Source organism: Rhinatrema bivittatum, chromosome 9, assembly GCF_901001135.1.
Source record: "Rhinatrema bivittatum chromosome 9, aRhiBiv1.1, whole genome shotgun sequence".
Taxonomy (NCBI): Eukaryota; Metazoa; Chordata; class Amphibia; order Gymnophiona; family Rhinatrematidae; genus Rhinatrema; species Rhinatrema bivittatum.
Genome location: NC_042623.1, coordinates 52,577,698 through 52,597,753, shown reverse-complemented (window position 1 = coordinate 52,597,753; position 20,056 = coordinate 52,577,698). Strand labels below are relative to the sequence as shown.

The following is a 20,056-nucleotide window of genomic DNA, read 5'->3' as shown; positions in this document are numbered from 1 at the left end:
ATTGTCAAGGTGTAAGAAACACAGCCAACATGACAAGCTTGATATTTTGGGGGGAGGAGGAAGGTGATTGGGCAGCTGGCCCTTTCATTTCTTTGTTATTTTTCTTTTTTCGATGGCGATACTTAGCCAAATATCTTTTTTTATTTTCAATTTAAAATTTTTATTTTAAGCAAAACATGGAATATGACAAGCAACTTGGGGTGATAGTGTCTAATGATCTGAAGTTGGCGAAATAATGTGACAAGGCGATAGCTATAGCCAGAAGAATGCTGGGCTGCATAGAGAGAGGAATATCGAGTAAGAAAAGGGAAGTGATTATCCCCTTGTACAGGTCCTTGGTGAGGCCTCACCTGGAATACTGTGTTCAGTTCTGGAGACCATATCTCCAAAGAGACAGAGACAAGATGGAGGCGGTCCAGAGAAGGGCGACCAAAAAGGTGGAAGGCCTTCATCGAATGACTTATGAGGAGAGATTGAAGAATTTAAATATGTACACCCTGGAGGAAAGGAGGAGCAGAGGTGATATGATACAGACTTTCAGATACTTGAAAGGTTTTAATGATCCAAAGACAACGACAAACCTTTTCCGTCAGAAAAAAATCAGCAGAACCAGGGGTCACGATTTGAAGCTCCAGGGAGGAAGACTCAGAACCAATGTCAGGAAGTATTTCTTCACAGAGAGGGTGGTGGATGCCTGGAATGCCCTTCCGGAGGAAGTGGTGAAGACCAGAAGTGTGAAAGACTTCAAAGGGGCGTGGGATAAACACTGTGGATCCATAAAGTCTAGAGGACGTGAATGAATGTGGAAAAAAAAGATTTGCATTCACAAAAAAGCGGGGAGTAGCTTGCTTTTTACGGCAGTTACTACCCCAAACCAAATAAGCCAGATAGTTCACTTTCAATGCATATCCAGCATAGCTCTCTGCTTCAACGGCAAGGGAGAAAGACTGATACTTCACGCATATCCATCATAGCTCTCTGCTTCAACGGCAGGGAAGAAAGTCTGATACTTCACTTTCAAATCATATCTAGCATAACTCTCTGCTTCAACGGCAAGGGGAATGAAGATAAGTAGATCTATATACAGACAACCAACAAGGACTGAATTATGTAGTCTGGGAAAACAAATAAGCATGGGTGTAGCTTGCTTATTGCGGCAGTTACTACCCCTAACTAATTAAGCTAGATATTTCACTTAGATGCAGCTCCAACACTGCTCTCTGCATTAATGGTGGGGGTGGAAGGGAAATAGAACCAAAAGTTTACTAAGAGCCAAGAGTAACAGATAAGTATGAGAAAAAAAAAAAAGTGCGGAACTTGCTGGGCAGACTGGATGGGCCGTTTGGTCTTCTTCTGCCGTCATTTCTATGTTTCTCTGTTTCTATAAATAATGAAATCGCAACAGTTTAATTATAACCAACATTCCCCTCCCCTTAATACCTTGCCTCACCTCCCTCCTCATTCAGGAGTAACAAAATAAGGTACAGAAAAGTACAGTCAAGAGTGTCAGTAATAAATTGATAATAATCAACTCAGAACCTTGCAATAGTACTAGGAAAATGGTAAATAGTCACACTTCAGTAATGATTGTACTACAGATATGAGACTCAATTATTAAATCATAGAGCAAATCTGACCATTATACAGCTGTTTTGATCCACTAAATACTCAGCAGAGGTTTAACTATCAGATCGCTGCTTTTCCCACCATGCTACATAGGGAGGCCAAAATTTGTCAAATTTAGATACGGAGTTATGCTTAAATGCAGAAATCCTTCCTAGATGATAGCACTTATGTAACCTGGAGAGAACCGCAGTTAAGAATGGAGCATCTGTACGCTTCCAATAAGCTGCAAGTGTAAACCGCACTGCAAGGAATATCTGTTGCACAGCTTCTGTTGAGACCTCTCAATGTCAGAGACTTGAACATTTGGCAAAACATTTTTGGGATGAAATATCTCTCCAACTCCCAACACCAAAGAGATCCAGGATGCTGTCTGTCTCCAGAAATCAACCCACACCTTCACCATCTTTTAAAGATATCTGGTTAAGTAGCACGTTATCCGGCCACACAAGGCAGGATAATTTAAAAACCTAACCGGCTACATTCAAATATAGCCGGTTAGGTTTTTAAGGTATCCGGTTACTTGTAGCTGGATAATTTTAGTCCAGTGTATGCAGCGCTGAATATACGGGACAAGTTATCCGGCTAACTTTAGCCCGATAACTTGTCCACTACGTGGCCTACTAAATATTGGCCACTTATCTGAATATTAAACAGCTGAATAAATCTAGCATTGTGGGCCCTGTGATTTGGAGCAATGTGCCACACAGACGGTAACATCATAGTTTACTTTCTTTTCGTGGTTTGCACGATTGCTGACACAGTGCTGCTGCGGAAATTCTCTCTTGTGTTTGTTGGTGCAGATGCTGGAGTATGCGCTAAGAAAGTGTGAGTGTGCGTGTAATGTGTGTGGGGGAGAGGACTAAAGCAGACAAAGGAGGAGTCGAGATCTCGAGGGGTCAAGATGAAGCTGAAAGGATGAGGGAGGGGGTCGAAGCTAGAGGTGAGAAAAGGGGATGTGTGTGAGAACTGTGACTGAGGAAGGGGGAAAAGGGGGGATAAAGTAGTGAAAAGGAGAAGGAAGAATGGGAGAAAAAAAGTGGGGACAGATAGGAAGGAAGCCATAATTCTACGTAGTTAAATGACACCTACACAGTTCGCCTGTACATAGTCTCCCCCTCCTCCTTTACATTATCCCCATACCTCCTTCTAACTATGCTTTCCCCTTCCCCTCCCCCTCCTCTCCCCCCCTTTCCCCTTCTCAATCGACTCCCATGGTTTCTTTTTTGTAATGTTTTATTTGTTCACTTTGTTATGTTTTCATTGTTATATTATATTATATTGTTGTATTGTTATATTGTTTTACTATATTATATATAATATATTATATTATATTGATATATTGTTATATTGTTATATTTTATTAATATTGTTATTTTGTTTCACTGTATCTCCCACCTGAGTTCTTTGTAAACCGGCATGATGTGCTTCATGAATGTCGGTAAATAAAAGTTAATAAATAAATAAATAAATAAATGTGAAGAAAGGGACACCCTGATGCAAGAGAAATGGGAAGTACATGGTGGGGAAAGATGGAAGATCAAGATATGAGGGAGAAAAGGGTGCGAACAAATGAAAAAAACAAAAGAACCCAAGTGACTTATCAGCCACTGTATGTTAAGACATGACATCTCAAAACAAGAAGAAAGTAAATCCCACAGCCATCCTCTTTCTTGGACTGTATCTTGTAGTTTAATCCTGGATTTATAACTTGTCTTTCCCCCCCCCACCCCCAATGGCTTAATGTGGGCACCTCTTTATATAGTTTACTTACCTGGAGCAAGTTCTGAGACATTAAACTCGTATGATGTCCTGTTGAAGACTGGTGGGTATTCATCCACTGGTAAGATTTTGATATATACATAGATATTTTCTAGAAGAATGTAAAATGAATTAAAGTAGCAGAATGCTTAGACATTTCTCTGCTTTACTAATAAAGCTTTAAAAAATATATATTGGTAGCAAATTAACAATCCCATGGCCAGAGATTAGCACCTTGTCGTGCATGCTAAGGGAGAAAGGGGAGTAGGGTTTAATTACTGCCCGAAGGTCTTTCTCCTTCTCATTCAAACACAGAGCCCAGGGGCAGAACTGAGCCAAAAGTATCTTCTATATCCACATTTTGTGACTATACAGACAGCAGAACTGGAAGTGGGTATGTGAGAAGTGACATCTTCCTCTCTGAATCGCATGAGGTTATTATGATACTTATTTGTTTATGTAGTGTTATATTTATTTAGATTTATAAACTGATTTTCCAATAAGACATTCAATGTGCTGAACAATCTCAGAACTAAAAATATAAATATTACAGTCTTAACAGACATTATAAAATAACAGAAACAATAAGAGGAAATGAATATAAAACAGAAATCACAATACCTAAAAGCAATAATAAAATTCATAATAGGAAGGGTGGGAGAAAGGTTAGAGATATTGATAGGAAGAAAGGAAGAAAAAAACTCGGAATAGGGAAAATTAACAGCAAAAACCCATTCCTCTTAAATCACCATGGGACTGACATGCTAAAGTGCACCAAATGTTATGCCAAAGTTGTGATTTTTCAGTCATAAATTTTCTACCAAGACTCGTATGCAAATAAGCTTGGTAGAAAACGTATGCACAGAAATTTTCCTATGGACAACTTCACACAAAAGAAAACTACTACACCTTGAGGAACAGAATTGCCAGGTTGTGATCTAGGACTTTTTTACATCAGACTCTCTCTTGTAAATATAGATATATAGTGTTGAATAATAGAGGATAGTGTTATCACATGGTTCCAAGTCATAAGAGACTTTTGGAACCAGTTGGCTTTCTTAGAAAAATATATATCCGCAAGTCCATAAATGCAGTGGGACAAAATAATGATTTTTCTCTCAGCTCATCCTAATTACCTAGAGGCATCCACTGATAACACGGAGACCACCTGATAGGATGTGCAGCCAAAACAATTTAGTTGCAATTTGTTATTCATTTCAGATTTTTTTGGTTTGTGTAATGTTTGTTTTGTTTTGGTTTGTTTGCCAAACCAAAATTAACCTAATCCTCCTTCAAACACCCCCCCCCCCCCCCAAATAAAAAATACCTGAAACGGGACCTCCCTGGGCCTTCACCACCGCTTCCCAGGTATTCTTGGGCCTGCCCAGGCCCCCTGCCAGTATCTAAGGGCCTGTGCTGAGCCCATCCAATAACCTCTCAGGCCTCCAACCCCCACCAAGATTCCAGGGCCTGGGCCTAACTGGCTGGGTTAAGCTGAGCCCATCCAGGACCTCCCTGGGCTCCTCCCAATGCCCCCAAGAAATCTGCCATAGTTGGGGACCTCCAAGACCTACCCTTACCCCTTCCATGGGACTCTGAGGCCAAAAAAGGCATAGAACTGATGCCCGTTCGCTCTTGCCCCACTGAAATCCTTTAAAAAAATCGTACCAGATGCCTGAGACTGATGCCATGTGATGTCAAAGCAGCACTGGTCTCAAGGTCGGCTGGCACCATTTTCTTGTAAGGTCATATGTTTATATGGCAAGAGAATCAGGGAGGCCCAGCTAGGCTTTTTTCAGCCCAGCCAACTAAAACCCGGGCCCCAAGATTTTGGTGAAGGTTGGGGAGCTCAGGGAAGCCCCAGCTGTACCTGATAGGACTGGCCCTGGATAACAGCAGGGTCTGTGTGTTTCTTTTTCTCAGAAAATAATGCCTGCTATTTGCTAATAGTACAAAATATTTCCTAAAACAGCAACACCTGAAAAATTTCAGGGTTTACATTGCGGTTGTTCATTCATTTTCAGTAACCTGAACCAAAATAAAAAATGAACTATTTTGGTTCAGATTACCCATTCATTTAAAATGAATGCATCTCACAGCCTCCTAGTGTCATAAAGAAACAGTGACAAATGCACGAGGATTGGTAAAATAGTAGAACAAGACATGTGCTATACGTCTGTAAGCTGTAGACCCCCTTAGAATTCTTCTTTTTACTCCTGAACTGGGTGTACCACTTGGATAAAAAAACAAACCTTAACTTTTATAGAATCTAAAAAACGATAGTTAAGAAACAAATGGAATACTTACGTTTAAAGTAAGGAGAGGCAATGTTTTGTATCAATACAGTCAATGAATATTCATGTCCAACAGCTATATTATTTGGATCTTCATAATCCAGATCTCCAACTATCTAGGGTAAAATAAAACATGCTTTTATGGCTTAAATGATGACAGATGTTCTTTATCAATTAAGAGGTAAAAATCCAGGAAAGAAATTGGGTCTCTCTTTACTCAAATAATTAGACCAATGTCTATGGGAAAATTGCTTAGTAAATGAGGCCCCTAAGTCTAAATGGGAATTGCCTCATTTGCATATTTGGTTATCCTGAAAACCAGGTTGCTTTGCGGACTGGAGGTGCATATGCTTTATCCAAGGAATCAGTGCAAAATAACTTTGCTCTCAGATTGAAAACCCAGCATGACCCTCTTTTATGCTGCTAAGATAGATCAAATAATTCTAGATTTAAGGAGTCATAATCATGATTTGATCTGTAAAGAGCACTGAATAGAATAAATAGGTAAGAATGAAAATATTTTTATTTTAACTAAACAGACCACGATTTACATCTGAGATCTGAGAATTGTGGTTGTCATGTTGGTCCATTTAGTTATGTAGCATTAAGGGTCAATGTGTTTTATTGGGCTAACAGAAAATTGGTTCTTACCTGCTAATTTTCATTCTTGGAATACCACAGATCAGTCCAGATGCATGGATTTTTCATCCCTACCAGCAGATGGAGACAGAGAAAAAAGCTTTCCTGACACTGTGCTACATAAGATAGCATGCTGCCTGCAGTCCCTCAGTAAACCGGTACCCAAGCCAAGATGACATTAAAGCCCCTAAACTGAGCAGGGGAAAGGCCGAGCTCCCAAACTGAAGCCCTTTTGTCTATAGAGGAGATTGAAAACTCCCTACTCGAAAAACAATCTCTTCATTATCTACACGCAGAAAAACAGAGCGGTCTTTCCAGAGAGGGTGGGACTCTGGACTAATCTGTGGTATTTCAGGAATGAAAATTAGCAGGTAAAAACAAATTTTCCTTTCCTGTTCAGACCCCATATCAGTCAGATGCATGAGATGTACCCAAGCTCCTCTGAACTGGGCGAGAATCTGAAAGACCGTTTCATAGCGCACTCTCTCCAAAACCAGCTGCTTCTGGTGCCCAAGCATCCAGTTGGTAATGCCTTGTAAAAGTGTGTAGAGAAGACCAGCTTCTGCCCAACAGAACTCCTGTGGGAACATCATATGATACTCAGCCCAGGACTCCGTCTGCACCCTAGTAGAATGGGCCTGAAGCCCCCCAGGAATTGGATGCTCTTCACAACACATGCTTGACACCAATGGCTTTCTTTAGTCATCATGCAATGGTTGCTTTAGAAGCATTACTCCCTGTATCTGTTCTCCCAAACAGAACAAAAAGGTTATTGGACCTCAGAAAATGGTTGGTGACCTTCAATTAGTGCAACATATCCAACGGACATCCAATAAGTGAAATTCCCTCTCATGTGGAACAGAAGAGACCAAATTCTGAAATGAGGGATATTTCTTCAGTGACACTGTTCTTAACAGCTTGAACGGTGGACCACAGAGTAAACTGCAACACTGGAGTAAGGTATCACATGGAGACACTCACCTCACTGGAAACCAAAAATGCTTCAGCTGTCAAAGAAAATGGAGCACATCCAAATGCGAAGCCAGGAATACCCCATGCACCTTAACTATGAAACAGTCCAAAGACTTTGAGGAAATTGAATGCTAGCTCTTTCTCTGGACTGTTCTGCAAAAAAGCCAGAACGTGAAACACCAACACTTGAAGAGGCGTAAAAACCCTTCCGAGGCATCTTATCTCATACACTCTGTACATCCTGACTTAAGCCATGTGAAGTGGAAGGTCTCCTAGCTGGAAAAAAGGTGGTAATGGCATCCTCTGAAAAGCCTCTCAATCACAATCACAAGAGCCAGACACACCACCTGATCCAAGAAGAGTGGTCCTTGATAAAGCCACTGGGGAAGATGCCCGAGCCCGTCCACCAGGATTGCAAACCACAAGTGACACAGCCATTCTGGAGCCACAAGGATTACTCTCCCTGAGTGAGTCTCATTATATCTTAGCACCCCTTCTATTAGTGGGCAAGAAGGGAAGATGAACAACAGAATCCCGCATGACCACAGGAGAACAAGAGCATTGAGTCCCTCTGCTCTGACATCTCTCCTGCAACTGAAAGCATGGGTCAATTTGGTGTTCTGATTTGATGCCATCAAATCTTGTCCCATCTGCAGTGAATGAGAACTATTGCCTCTTCCACCAGTTCTCATACTTCAGCATCTAGTACCTGTTGTCTCAGAACATCTGCCTGAACGTTGTCCACTATGCAACAGGAGATGCCACTAGTGCCAACAAGTGCTGCTCAACCCAGCGGAAAAGCTTCTGAGGTCTCCCAAGAGACCTTAAGACTCCTGTTCCCCTTTTTGATGGTTGATATAAGCTACCATTGTTGCAATGTCTGATGGGACTCTCTCCGCTCGATCACACAACTTTGGAAGAAAGGAAAGCAACACCTTGCGAATCGCTATTGTCTTCAAACGATTGACAGGCAATGATGCCTTCTCCGCTGACCACCAGCCCTGTGCCGCCTATCCCTGGAAAAAGGCCCCCTTAGCCATTCAGACAAGTATCAGTGGTCACTACCACCTAAATCCACAATCTCCAACTCTATGCCCAGTACCAAATTGGCCTGAGAAATCCCCCAGCAGACTGGACCTAGCTTCCTCCCGCAGTGGTAACCGCATTTGGAACTCCTCTGAATAAAGGTTCCATCAGGACAGAAGTGCATTCTGAAGAGGCCTCCTATGAGCAAATGCTCAGGGAACTAGATTGAATTTGTTGCCATAGAACCCAGCACCTGCCAATAACCCCAGACTCTGGGTACCAAAAACTGCAAAAACCAGAGGACTTGTGACTTCAAATTCAGCTCCCTGCCCTCCGTGAGATGCACCTTGTCTCGTCAGGTATTGAAGCATGCTTCTAGGTATTATAGCAACTGTGTTGGAATCAAGATGCTCCTTTGCCAGATGTACTACCCAACCCAGGGTGAGTGATATCTGCTGGTATAGGTCTTTTGACTTCGCACACATGAGCCAGTTGGCCATTTAAGGATGCACTGAAAAGCCTACTTTCCATAGGCCACCATTGCCATAAATTTGGTGAACAGCTGAGGTGCCATCACTAGCCCAAAACAAAAGCACTTAAAACTGGAAATGCTCTCCCAGCACCCTGATGTGAAGGAATATCTGATGTCCCTCCCTGATGGGAATATGTATATACGCTTCTGTGAGATCCAGAGAATCAGGAACTCCCCTTTGTGGATGACCGCAATCACCTATTATAGGGTTTCCATTTGGAAACTTGGCACCCTGAGAGCTGCATTCACCTTCTTCAGATCTAGAATGGGCAGACAGGTACCCTCTTTCCTTTGTAAATGACCTAGCATAGAGCGAACCGCCTCTTATTTGGCTCGGAAAGCCCAAGGGGAGTTCATTTAGGCCTTGCAGACCGGATGAGCACATTCTAAGTCATAGCTGTTCCTTCCTCTAATGACCTCTGGGCAACAGTGGACTAGTCACATCTCCCTGTGCATTTTCACTTCCTCCAGCCCCCTGACCGGAGTTTTCCTGAAAGGACCGCGTTCTGCCTGACCCCTGTCTCTGGGAGGGGAAAGAGCCCCTATCTGGCCTTAACCTTCTTGCCTCCCTTGCCATTGGGATATGCTGAAGACACCTTAAGAGGTCTCCAGCAGAGATTCTCTGCCTGGATCCCTCTGAAGAGGCTGGTCTGGATCCAGCTAGGACCTAAGGCTGGTTAGTTATCTGACCCGCAGGTAGGGGAACTTCTACTGGCTCAGTTTGCCCATACTAAATCCCCCTTCAGATCTATCTGAAGATTTTGGGGATTAGTGTGGCTATTAGTGGGGCTCTTCTCCCCTCCCAGAGACAGGGGTCAGGCAGAACGCGGTCCTTTCAGGAAAACTCCGGTCAGGGGGCTGGAGGAAGTGAAAATGCACAGTGAGATGTGGCTAGTCTGGCTATCGGGAACACAAAAGCTGGTGTTAAATGAAACCGAGAAAGCTTACCCCTGGCTATTTTGGCTGTGCCATCGCATCTCCTCAGGGGATAGCCTCAAAAGGCATGCCTCCTCAGCTGCACACAAACCTGGAAACCAGAAAACAACTTACAGCCCTGGAGGAGGCAGGATCCCTTGAACAACCATCCATACTTCTGGTGCAAAAGCGGTTGAAGGGGCGATGTGGGAACAGTCCCGCCGACCTCTTGATTCAAGATGCTGGCTTCCTGTGCTTAGAATTAACCTCTACAGCAGCGGACACACTTGATGCTCCTGACACACCAATTCCAAAGAAAATCGCAATGGGTCCATTGCTAACCAGGCTTGGTCCCTAAGGAGTTGCCCTGCACAAGCCCAGTAAGTGCATGCGTCTCCAGTCCCTGGGCCCCAAACCAGCCTTTCAGCTGTCTTATGCTGCCCTGATGCTTCGTGGGCCCCACAAATGGAAAGCTCTTTTTTTTTTTTTTTTTTTAAATTAAAAAATGCATAGGCTTTAGAAATAACACCAGGCCCGTTCTCCTCAAGCCTCTCTCACTACAGGCCAGTCAAGAGAACAGCTGCCTGTGAGCTGTCTGTGACTTGTAAGCCATCAGATCCAGAAAAGGGGACACTCCCAGCATGGATCTCTCCACCATGCAAACTGAAAGCCTGGACTGGGATCTGCCATGCTTACCTGGAAGAAACTCGTTTCCCCGCTCTTAGCTGGAGAGAAACTTATAGTGCCTGAGAAAAATACTTCTCCGCCCTTAGCGGGAGGGAACATCATGGCTCTGCAGGACTTGTCATCCAGCACTTAGCTGGAGAAATTATTATGGCACCGGAGGAATAATCTTCCTGCACATAGAAGGAGGGAGCCTTATGGCACTGCAGAACCTGTCTTCCCATACTAAGCGGGAATGTTTATCTTGCTGCCTGTACTTAGCGGAAGCATAAACAACAGTGCCCCCCAGACTCATCTTCCTGTGCCCAATGGGAGAGATTAGAATGGCGCTGCAGGATTTAATTGCCCACGCGTAGTGATAGTGCTGCCATAGCCAGTGGCAATAACAGGCTTAGACCTCTCTTTAAAGCATCGAGAGAGAGAGAGGGACCCCTTCAAGTCCGGCTCCCACCAAACAGAAAACTTCTAATGCTAGGGTTTCCATCCCATGTAATGCGCTAATCCCCCAAACAGGAGACCAGGATCGGCAGGGTCAGAGAAGGCTTCCTCCATATATTTATGCCAATCGGGAAAACACAAAATGGCTGCTGTTGCCGCACATTACTTAGCCTTGGCAGGACTGATTCCTGAGGCCCTCCCTGCCCCCTGAAGAAAACTTTACAGAGCCCAAGGACTGGAAGCATTCCCCCTTGATCTCATCATGCGGCCAAGTTCTCCCATCTCCAGCGGGACCCGCCATCATTGCAATGCATGACCGTGCACTGCGCTGCCGGCAGTCACACGCTCTCTCCTCTCCCCCACCAGCCGGGGCCTGTGCGAACACTCTACACTGTGGGAGACTGTCTGCCCACCTTCCAAGGCCCCATCGGCGCTCATGGTTAGCTGGCTGGCTGCCTGCCTGCCTACCTCTGAAAAGCAAAGTTACAAACTGCTTTCACAATATGATTTTTTTTTTTTTTTTGTTTACAAACTTTAAGTGAAGAAAAAAGCACAAAAATGAAGGAATCTCTTCCCTGAGAACAGAAGAATCCAGGCAGGCCCCCACACAGGTTGAGAGAGGCAAAGCGGGGGAATGAGGGAGCCAGCACCACTGGCATTTAACTCCTCTGTGAAGGTCAAGAGCATCAAAAAGGGCCACCAACCACCTACTTGTCCCTACTCAAACAGGGGGATGACCTAAATCAGGACCTAGCACCCTTGAGAGTAGATCTTCATCTCCAACATCCAGCTATAGGTTTTATACCTCTACCATCTACTGGAGACAGAGAAATACTGACGGACTGCAGGTGGCATGCTAACTTATGTAGCACAGTGTCAGTAAAGCTTTTCTTCTCTGTCTCTATCTGCTGGGAGGGATGAAAAACCCATATGTCTGGACTGATCTGGGCTAGTTTTCGAGAGTTATTCCCTCTTCATCAGGTCAGTGAAGAAACAATTACACTGGGTTTAAAGAGTACAGAGTCATCTAAGTGTTTGGTTGCCTACAAACCTTCAGTTGGTTTGTCGACCCTTAATTCCACATCTGAGATCCCAAAGTTGTATTATAATCATTGTTATAAAATGGGGAGTCTGAGGGTTACTGAGGGGATAGGGTGAAAGACTGCAAGGAGAGAGGTATTAAAAAGGGATTTGAGGGGCTACAGAGGGAGAGATTTGTAGAGGGGAAAGACAGGGCTGATGAGAAAGGAAGACAGAGGAGCAGACACAGGGAAATTAGATTATCAACGACTCTGTTCCCATAGAGTGCCTGAACTGTACCAGCTCTTTTAGCAGAGGATTTGGACATATCATCTGAGCCACAGTGTAGTGCTCTGCTATAAGACCACAGGGATGACCCCCTCAGTAATTTTAAAATCACAAGACTGCTCATGCTTGAGTTGAATGCTCATGGTAAGCAGGCCCCCCACATGAGCATCGGCTGAACTGAATACCTGATAACCCATGGACAATATCACAGAGAATGTGGCCCCTAGGAATGTGCTTGGGAAAATAATAATCGTTATTGACTGACAGTCCCCAGACTAGCAGGATCTACTGCCAGATAATTGCCTGCACTGGAGATCAGTCATCTTGAAATAAAAGGCAAGGACTATTGTCTTAGTGGCAGAGCCTGCTATCAGGGAGACGTTCACATGTAGGCAACAAAAATGAAACATACAAACCCCAAATCATTAAAAACTCCCATCTTTGAATATTTCTTTTCATTTTGTTTTTAAAGCAGGATGTCACCAGTGAGATTCAGAGGACTAATACTGTTGGATTGTGTCTACTGGTTACTTGGCCAGAAGAGTCCGTAATCTAATAAAACAATAATAAAACTTTATTTTTGTTTTCCCAATAAGTGGATTATAGCCTGTTAAAGTACAGAAGAGTGAAAACATATGCTAAATTAGAAGCTGATGCTGTGATACTATGTGATATCCTATCGAGTAGTGCACACACAATATGTTCTCTCTTCATAGCTGTCCAAATTTGTACTCATAGGTATGTAAGGGTCACACAAACTAATTTGTATCTCCAGGGGCTACTCCAGCTAGCATATTATTCCCATGCTCGAGTCCTAATCCCTGGTGGGGGGAAGCTCTCACGATGTTAAAAGGCTCTCAGTGTGAGTATAGTCTATTGGTGCTTCCCATGAGGTGAGAGGTTGTGAGAGTTCAGACGGGTCCCGGTCTGGGAGTTACAATAATAGTTTGCTGATTGATACTCTTAAATTAAAGTCCATCCATTCATAATATTGAAATTATTTCTGAATGTTGGCACATGTAGGTTTTAGGTAGGCAGCGCCTTCTGTGGCTATAAAGACCCAAATGGGAATGGCAGTTTCTTTTGCAATGACACTGGCAGAAAATGGACACAGCTATGTCTGAGCTTTGGTTTTATTTCCTGGGAGCTTTCTTGTCCCCCTGGGTGTGCACATCAGCCTTTTCTTGTATTTCTGAAGGCCTTTGTGGAGTTTGTGTTTCCGGTGACAGTGATCTTGTGCAAATGTTTCCTAGGTATTAATGTCAAGGTCAAGATCCTTACAATCTCACTTGCGGGCAGGGCCATTAGGCAAACCAGGCGGTCACCTAGAGCACCAAGATTTTTTTTTTTGGGGGGGGGGGGGGGGGGGTGGAAAATCTTTACAGCATGAGATCCAGAGTGCTACTGTACCAGGGCCAATACCACCCAAGAAAGGAGCAATGTGCTGGTGCCACTTCCGCCAGCAGGAGGGAGCACGATGCTGGAACTGCCACCAGTACTTAAGCTGAGGGGGGAGGGGAGCTAAATGGTCAAAGGGCACCAAATATTCTTGCACTGGCCTTGCTTGCAGGCCCTCTTGAATTGCAGGTGCCGGCAGCAGATTGGTCTTTTGCCAGAGACCATCTCCCTATTACTTTGCTGTTGTCCATACAGTGGACATGCCGGAGCCAGGGTGAAAACAGAGTTAACAATCAGGACAGAAAACAATAGAGCTATTCAGACGAACATCTGCCTATTGATACTACTGCACTCTGACATGAGACGGGCTTGTTCTGCTACGAACAGCTGTACTCCCACAACCACAGCTCTATCTAGCAATAATACTATTGTGCTACACCCATTTAATTAAAAACCTTGAATGATGGATGACCTTCGATATCTGATTATATCACCACTGGTGTTTTGAAGAGAATGATGAAAAGTAGAGCAATAATTAAGGCTTGTAGAAAGCGAAAAGAAAAGCCCTGAAAAGCTAAGCATTATATCTGTTTGATTCTTTTTTTTTTTTTTTTTTTATAATTCAAAGTTTATTGTATCAACACAAAAAGTACAAAACCAGTATATCAAAAACATTCCTGCAACCCCAGTTCTTGTATTGATACATATATACATGAATCATCCAACTTCCCCCAACCAGTTGGTGCATTTACATGTTAATATTCATAGGATTCACAATAACAAAACATCTAAAATAACATTTAATGAAGACATATGTAATCTAGGGATGTGAATCGTGTCCTCGATCGTCTTAACGATCGATTTCGGCTGGGAGGGGGAGGGAATCGTATTGTTGCCGTTTGGGGGGGTAAAATATCGTGAAAAATCGTGAAAAATCTAAAAATCTAAAAATCGCAAAACCGGCACATTAAAACCCCCTAAAACCCACCCCCGACCCTTTAAATTAAATCCCCCACCCTCCCGAACCCCCCCCAAATGACTTAAATAACCTGCGGGTCCAGCGGCGGTCCGGAACGGCAGCGGTCCGGAACGGGCTCCTGCTCCTCAATCTTGTTGTCTTCAGCCGGCGCCATTTTCCAAAATGGCGGCGAAAAATGGCGGCGGCCATAGACGAACACGATTGGACGGCAGGAGGTCCTTCCGGACCCCCGCTGGACTTTTGGCAAGTCTCGTGGGGGTCAGGAGGCCCCCCACAAGCTGGCCAAAAGTTCCTGGAGGTCCAGCGGGGGTCAGGGAGCGATTTCCCGCCGCGAATCGTTTTCGTACGGAAAATGGCGCCGGCAGGAGATCGACTGCAGGAGGTCGTTCAGCGAGGGTTCCGGCGCCTCGCTGAACGACCTCCTGCAGTCGATCTCCTGCCGGCGCCATTTTCCGTACAAAAACGATTCGCGGCGGGAAATCGCTCCCTGACCCCTGCTGGACCTCCAGGAACTTTTGGCCAGCTTGTGGGGGGCCTCCTGACCCCCACGAGACTTGCCAAAAGTCCAGCGGGGGTCCGGAAGGACCTCCTGCCGTCCAATCGTGTTCGTCTATGGCCGCCGCCATTTTTCGCCGCCATTTTGGAAAATGGCGCCGGCTGAAGACAACAAGATTGAGGAGCAGGAGCCCGTTCCGGACCGCTGCCGTTCCGGACCGCTGCTGGACCCGCAGGTTATTTAACTCATTTGGGGGGGGTTCGGGAGGGTGGGGGATTTAATTTAAAGGGTCGGGGGTGGGTTTTAGGGGGTTTTAGTGTGCCGGCTCACGATTCTAACGATTTATAACGATAAATCGTTAGAATCTCTATTGTATTGTGTTCCATAACGGTTTAAGACGATATTAAAATTATCGGACGATAATTTTAATCGTCCTAAAATGATTCACATCCCTAATGTAATCCTCTACTGGGTGTCTAGTCTCAAGGGCACACAAACTTATTTATCTCTTTGAGGCTTCTCTGGCTAGCGCTCCTCCCGTGGCTTGTACTCTCTATACCAGAGATGGATTCTTTTTTTTTTTGGGGGGGGGGGGGGGGGGGGAAAGCTCTCGCTTATGGCCCAGATGGTGTTTTATTCCCTGTGTGTTTTGATAGCTGCTGCATCCCAAGGGGTGAGATGCTGGGACAAAGAACACAGGACAAGGCACTGGATGTTAAACGCTAATTTATTGATTTGTCAACGTTAAAGTACATTTTAAAAATAAATATGAAGTTACAGATGAATTTGGTACAGACATGAGGGTCTCTCTTGGGTAGGTGTCCTTTACTTCATCAATCTGGGCGGAGCTTCCCATGGTCATATTTAAGTGCACAAAAGCTCTCCCAGCGGCATACCAGGAATCCTAGTGAAGGGGGTCCCCTCAAATACTGAAAAACAGTCCTACCTGAAACTCCATCTCATTCCTGAACACCCAGCCCCGTGTCCTGGTCCCATGTAGATGGAGATCCGGATGGGAATCTCCAGATCTTACTTCGTCTCCTTAGTTGTTTTAAATGGTGACTCCTCTAGTAGAAAAATTTTAATAATTGAGAACATGCTTTACCAGCCTGGCTCCCAGTGAGGAGGGGTGGCTAAAAAACCTCCTTACAACAAATGAGAAAATATATTCCTTAATCCAACATCTTCCTTTGACTTAGTGTTTTACTGTCACAGGTGCTTGCCACATTCAATGGGTGAATGGGCTCACTGATCTTTAGCCCCTGTCCTTTGTGTCCAGCCAGCGGGGATGACCTTCCCCAAAGGAGCAAGGTTTAAACACAGTCCCTTCTGAAAAGTAGATATCTTCTGGCCATCAACATCTCACACTGCCAAGCCAGGTAGTGAATGGGATAACACGTCTTCAGTCCTGGAAAAGGAGTCCCAAAGTAGTTCCAGCAAAAAGTCTTTCTTACTTCAACTCAGAAACAGAGGGACCCTCTGGTAGGGAGGGCACAGTGGAGGTCCTCTTTAAAAAGCAAAAACCTGATGAGGCAGGGAGGCCTCACTAGGGAGGGAAAACCAGACATCCTTATTGTTCTTTGTCTAACCAAAGAATAACTCTAGCCACACCGTGAATGGCAAAATGACGGGGTTAAATAGGAAAAGGCAACCAATCCTAGCTCTCCAGGGGAGAAAGCTGAGGGGGATGGAAGCTCACAGGGTTGGGTTATCTAGACTGGGGCCTAGGAACATCTCATGGCAGACTAGAGGGTCCGGCCACACTCTTCCCTCCATATAGAAAACAAATTGTCTGAGAGAAAGGACACTTACTATTTTTTCACATAGAGACATATAAAAATATACACATTAGTAAGAAGGTGTAATATCCCATCTCACCTCTAGGGGGTATATCTTCCCTAGGGGACTATGACCAGCATAGCTTGAAGACTTGGGTCTTACTTTAACCAAGGTATATATAATGGAATACATTACAAACATACACAACCATTGGGCCCATATTTTCCTGTAGCATGAATAATAATTGAGCTAAAATAAGAGTCAGTACTACCTCTGCAGGCAAGCAGAGGTGCTGCCACGACCCAGGATGTTGAGGATGCTCTCACCATCTGTGGATCTGCAGGGAATAATTACAACATGAACACATACTACATGGTTGCCCTAGGTTCCACTCCTGTAAGATAAGAGCCAAAAATGATTTGCCTATTCACATTTGGACATTCCCACATGGATAATACTAAATACATTTAAATACTTCATTGTCAGATGAAAGTCACTCTCCTCTCTACTTCCTGTCACACAGACCGTGACAGGAAATCTTCCTTATTGCTGGCTGGGACACAGGAATTGATTGTATATGCATATAGTAACTTCCTGTAATGAAAAAAAGATGAATATGAGGGGTGTCCAATCCTATGGGCAGCATCCCACTTGTGAAAGAAATTAATGGTTAATCATGAAATTTTATTAAATAAATCAAAACACCCATTTTTATGAAATTTCCAAAACGTTTATATAACTACTAGCTGTGCCCGGCCACACGTTGCAGTGGCAGAGTCAGGTTCTTTCTCCCCCCCCCCCCCTTCCCCTTGCTCATATACCTCAGTCACACATCGTCTTCCTCCTTGGTCACTCACCCCCCTTTCCTCCCCTGTCCCCACTCCAGCTCTCTCCCCTCACACTCACCCCCCCCCCCTTCGGTCACTAACTCCCCCTTCACTCCCCTGTCCCCACTCCAACTCTCACCCCTCACACTCACCTCTCCCCTCTGTGTCTCTCCAGTGACACTCACTGCCCCCTTCATTCACCCTCCCCTCACTGTCACCTCTCCCCGCCTACTCCCTACCCTTTTGTCAGTGACACCGCACCCTCTCTCAATCTCCTTCCCTGATTCTGATCCCCTCCGGCTCGCAATGCCCTCCCAGCTGCCCCCCCCCCCCGTCCCTCTCCCTCTTGTGCGGTTCTGCGTGGCCCGCTCCCGAAGGCGCGAGGTCAGCGAGGATCCCTCCCTGTCGTGCATGTGAGCCGTACCAGATCGCTGCCGCAGCTCCTCCCAGGTGTCGAATTTCGGCCGGCCGACACCACCACGCCCGATATTGCCGCCGGTCCGCCGCTGCTGCTCCTCCCAGCGCCATGTTGGTCCCGCTGTGCGCGACGTGCACCACTGCTGCCCCTCCCAGCCCCATGATGGTCCCGCTGTGCCCGACGTGCGCTCCCGCCCACGCATGCGCAGTACAGCAGTTTCATTTCCCAAGGTAGATAGCGTGTGTTGCATGTCTGTCCAACAGATGTCGCTGTTTTCCCCACACACATGTAAAAACATGTTTTTTTCTGTAACTGTGTGACATCTATGTAATCTAGATAGAGAAGAACCTTGCCGAAAGTGAAAGCAAGGTTGTGTCCAAATTTGAAAGCAATTGGTCAATTGGTGCAGTAGCTGAGCCTGGTTACGTTGAAAAAACAGAACAGAGCAGTAAAGGTTACAGTTTGTGGGTTTTTTTTTTTTTTTTACCCCAAATGAACAGCACCAGCAAAGAATAGTTTAAATATGCAAGCACGCCTTCCTGGCCCCCCCCCCCGCAACCTGGTAAAATAGAGCAACCCACGCTACAACCCCCCTCTTGGGAGATGTGGAGAATCAGTGGCCCTCCCCTGTGAAAAACGCGCGGCGGAAAATAAGAACGGTCCCCCACCGTGCTCCTCCCCGGCTACATGTGTAAACTGCCAGCTGGTAGCGAGGGTGTGTGCTAGGGTTTGTTCCGCTGGCTGCCATGTCACAAAACTTCACCGGTGAAAGTGGTGCGTCATGATTCCTGACCTAGTAAGGGCAAATGTCAGCTGAGGATATGGCGCTGACGGGCTGTTGCCCTTACTATGTCACATGGTGTACCGACGTCATTGTTGTCTCCGTATAGCATTGTAAGGGCAAGGTCCGCCGGCGCCATTTTAGGTTGCTGGCATCCGACGGCCCTACTGAATGCGATGTGTCCCGGACCATTCCTGTGGTGCCGGCGGAGAAGCATGGACTTGTATCAGGTGTAGTGTGTGATCGGAGTGCAGTGGGTGGGTGGGTGGAAAAGGGTACTTTAATTTAAATTCGGAGGGTGTGTGAAATGCGTGGCTTCCCAATGTAGCAGCCAGGAATTCGTGTTTTGGTGTGTTTTGGGAGGGTGGGTGAAGTAAGTGACATTGCCAGGCGTGTGGGTGGGGGTGTGTGGTGTGATGAGTGTGGATTTCTGTGTGTTATGAGGGAGTGTGAATGAAAGACAATAGCCCTGTGTGGGGGGTGGGGTGTGGTGTGTGAGTGTGTGTGAAAGGTGTAAGAGGTTGCGCTTGCGCTGACGGCCACCAGATGTCAATGTTTTGTGTAACCAATTTTTAAACTTTTATTACCTGTCACAGGTGTGACCTGTATGTAATGTAAGTGTATAAGATCCTTCCCGTATGGGAAGTGAATGTTGTGTGCAAATTTGAACGCATTCGGTTAAGCGGTTGGCGAGATTAGCGACGACGTACAAACTATTTAACATTTTTATTTATATAGATGAGGTAGAGAAGGAACATTTATGCATGTGAAATAGCGTAACAATGCATTGAGGTAGACAACCAAGGCAGCCCCTCCACAGAGGGAATTTTTATTTTTATTTAACACTAAAGTCCAGGATTAATGAAAGTCTTTCCCCGTGAAGAACACTCTCACCCAAGGGGGTATCTTGAGCTTCACCCTCCCATGCAGGGCAGGCAACAGTTCACAGCTATATCTTCATCTTCCCATGGAGGACAGGCAACAGTTCTCTCAACTTAACCTCAGCAACAGGCCAAAAGAAACACCCCTGGAAAGAGAACACAGGCAAATAACAAAGAAAGAGAAAATATCCCTTCAGAGGTGCCTGTACACAACCCCACCTCAAAGGGCAATTAGATTACCAGTGGGGGGGGGGGGGGGGGGGGGAGTTCCTCTTTCTTTGGCCATCTCCTAGGCTCGTAGTGGC

At 45.3% G+C, this 20,056-nt stretch overlaps 1 protein-coding gene across 2 annotated transcripts in view; it reads right to left on the bottom strand.

The window, feature by feature from the left end:
• The window catches only part of CDHR3 (cadherin related family member 3), a 162,027-nt gene that overhangs the window by 53,385 nt on the left and 88,586 nt on the right, over positions 1–20,056 (bottom strand). For both annotated transcript variants that reach the window (XM_029616027.1, XM_029616026.1), the window contains exons 10-11: positions 5,692–5,794; positions 3,398–3,496 (exon numbers count right to left, since the gene is read on the bottom strand). In XM_029616027.1, coding sequence (XP_029471887.1) covers positions 3,398–3,496; positions 5,692–5,794 — 202 coding nt within the window. The remainder of the gene's footprint in view (positions 1–3,397; positions 3,497–5,691; positions 5,795–20,056) is intronic.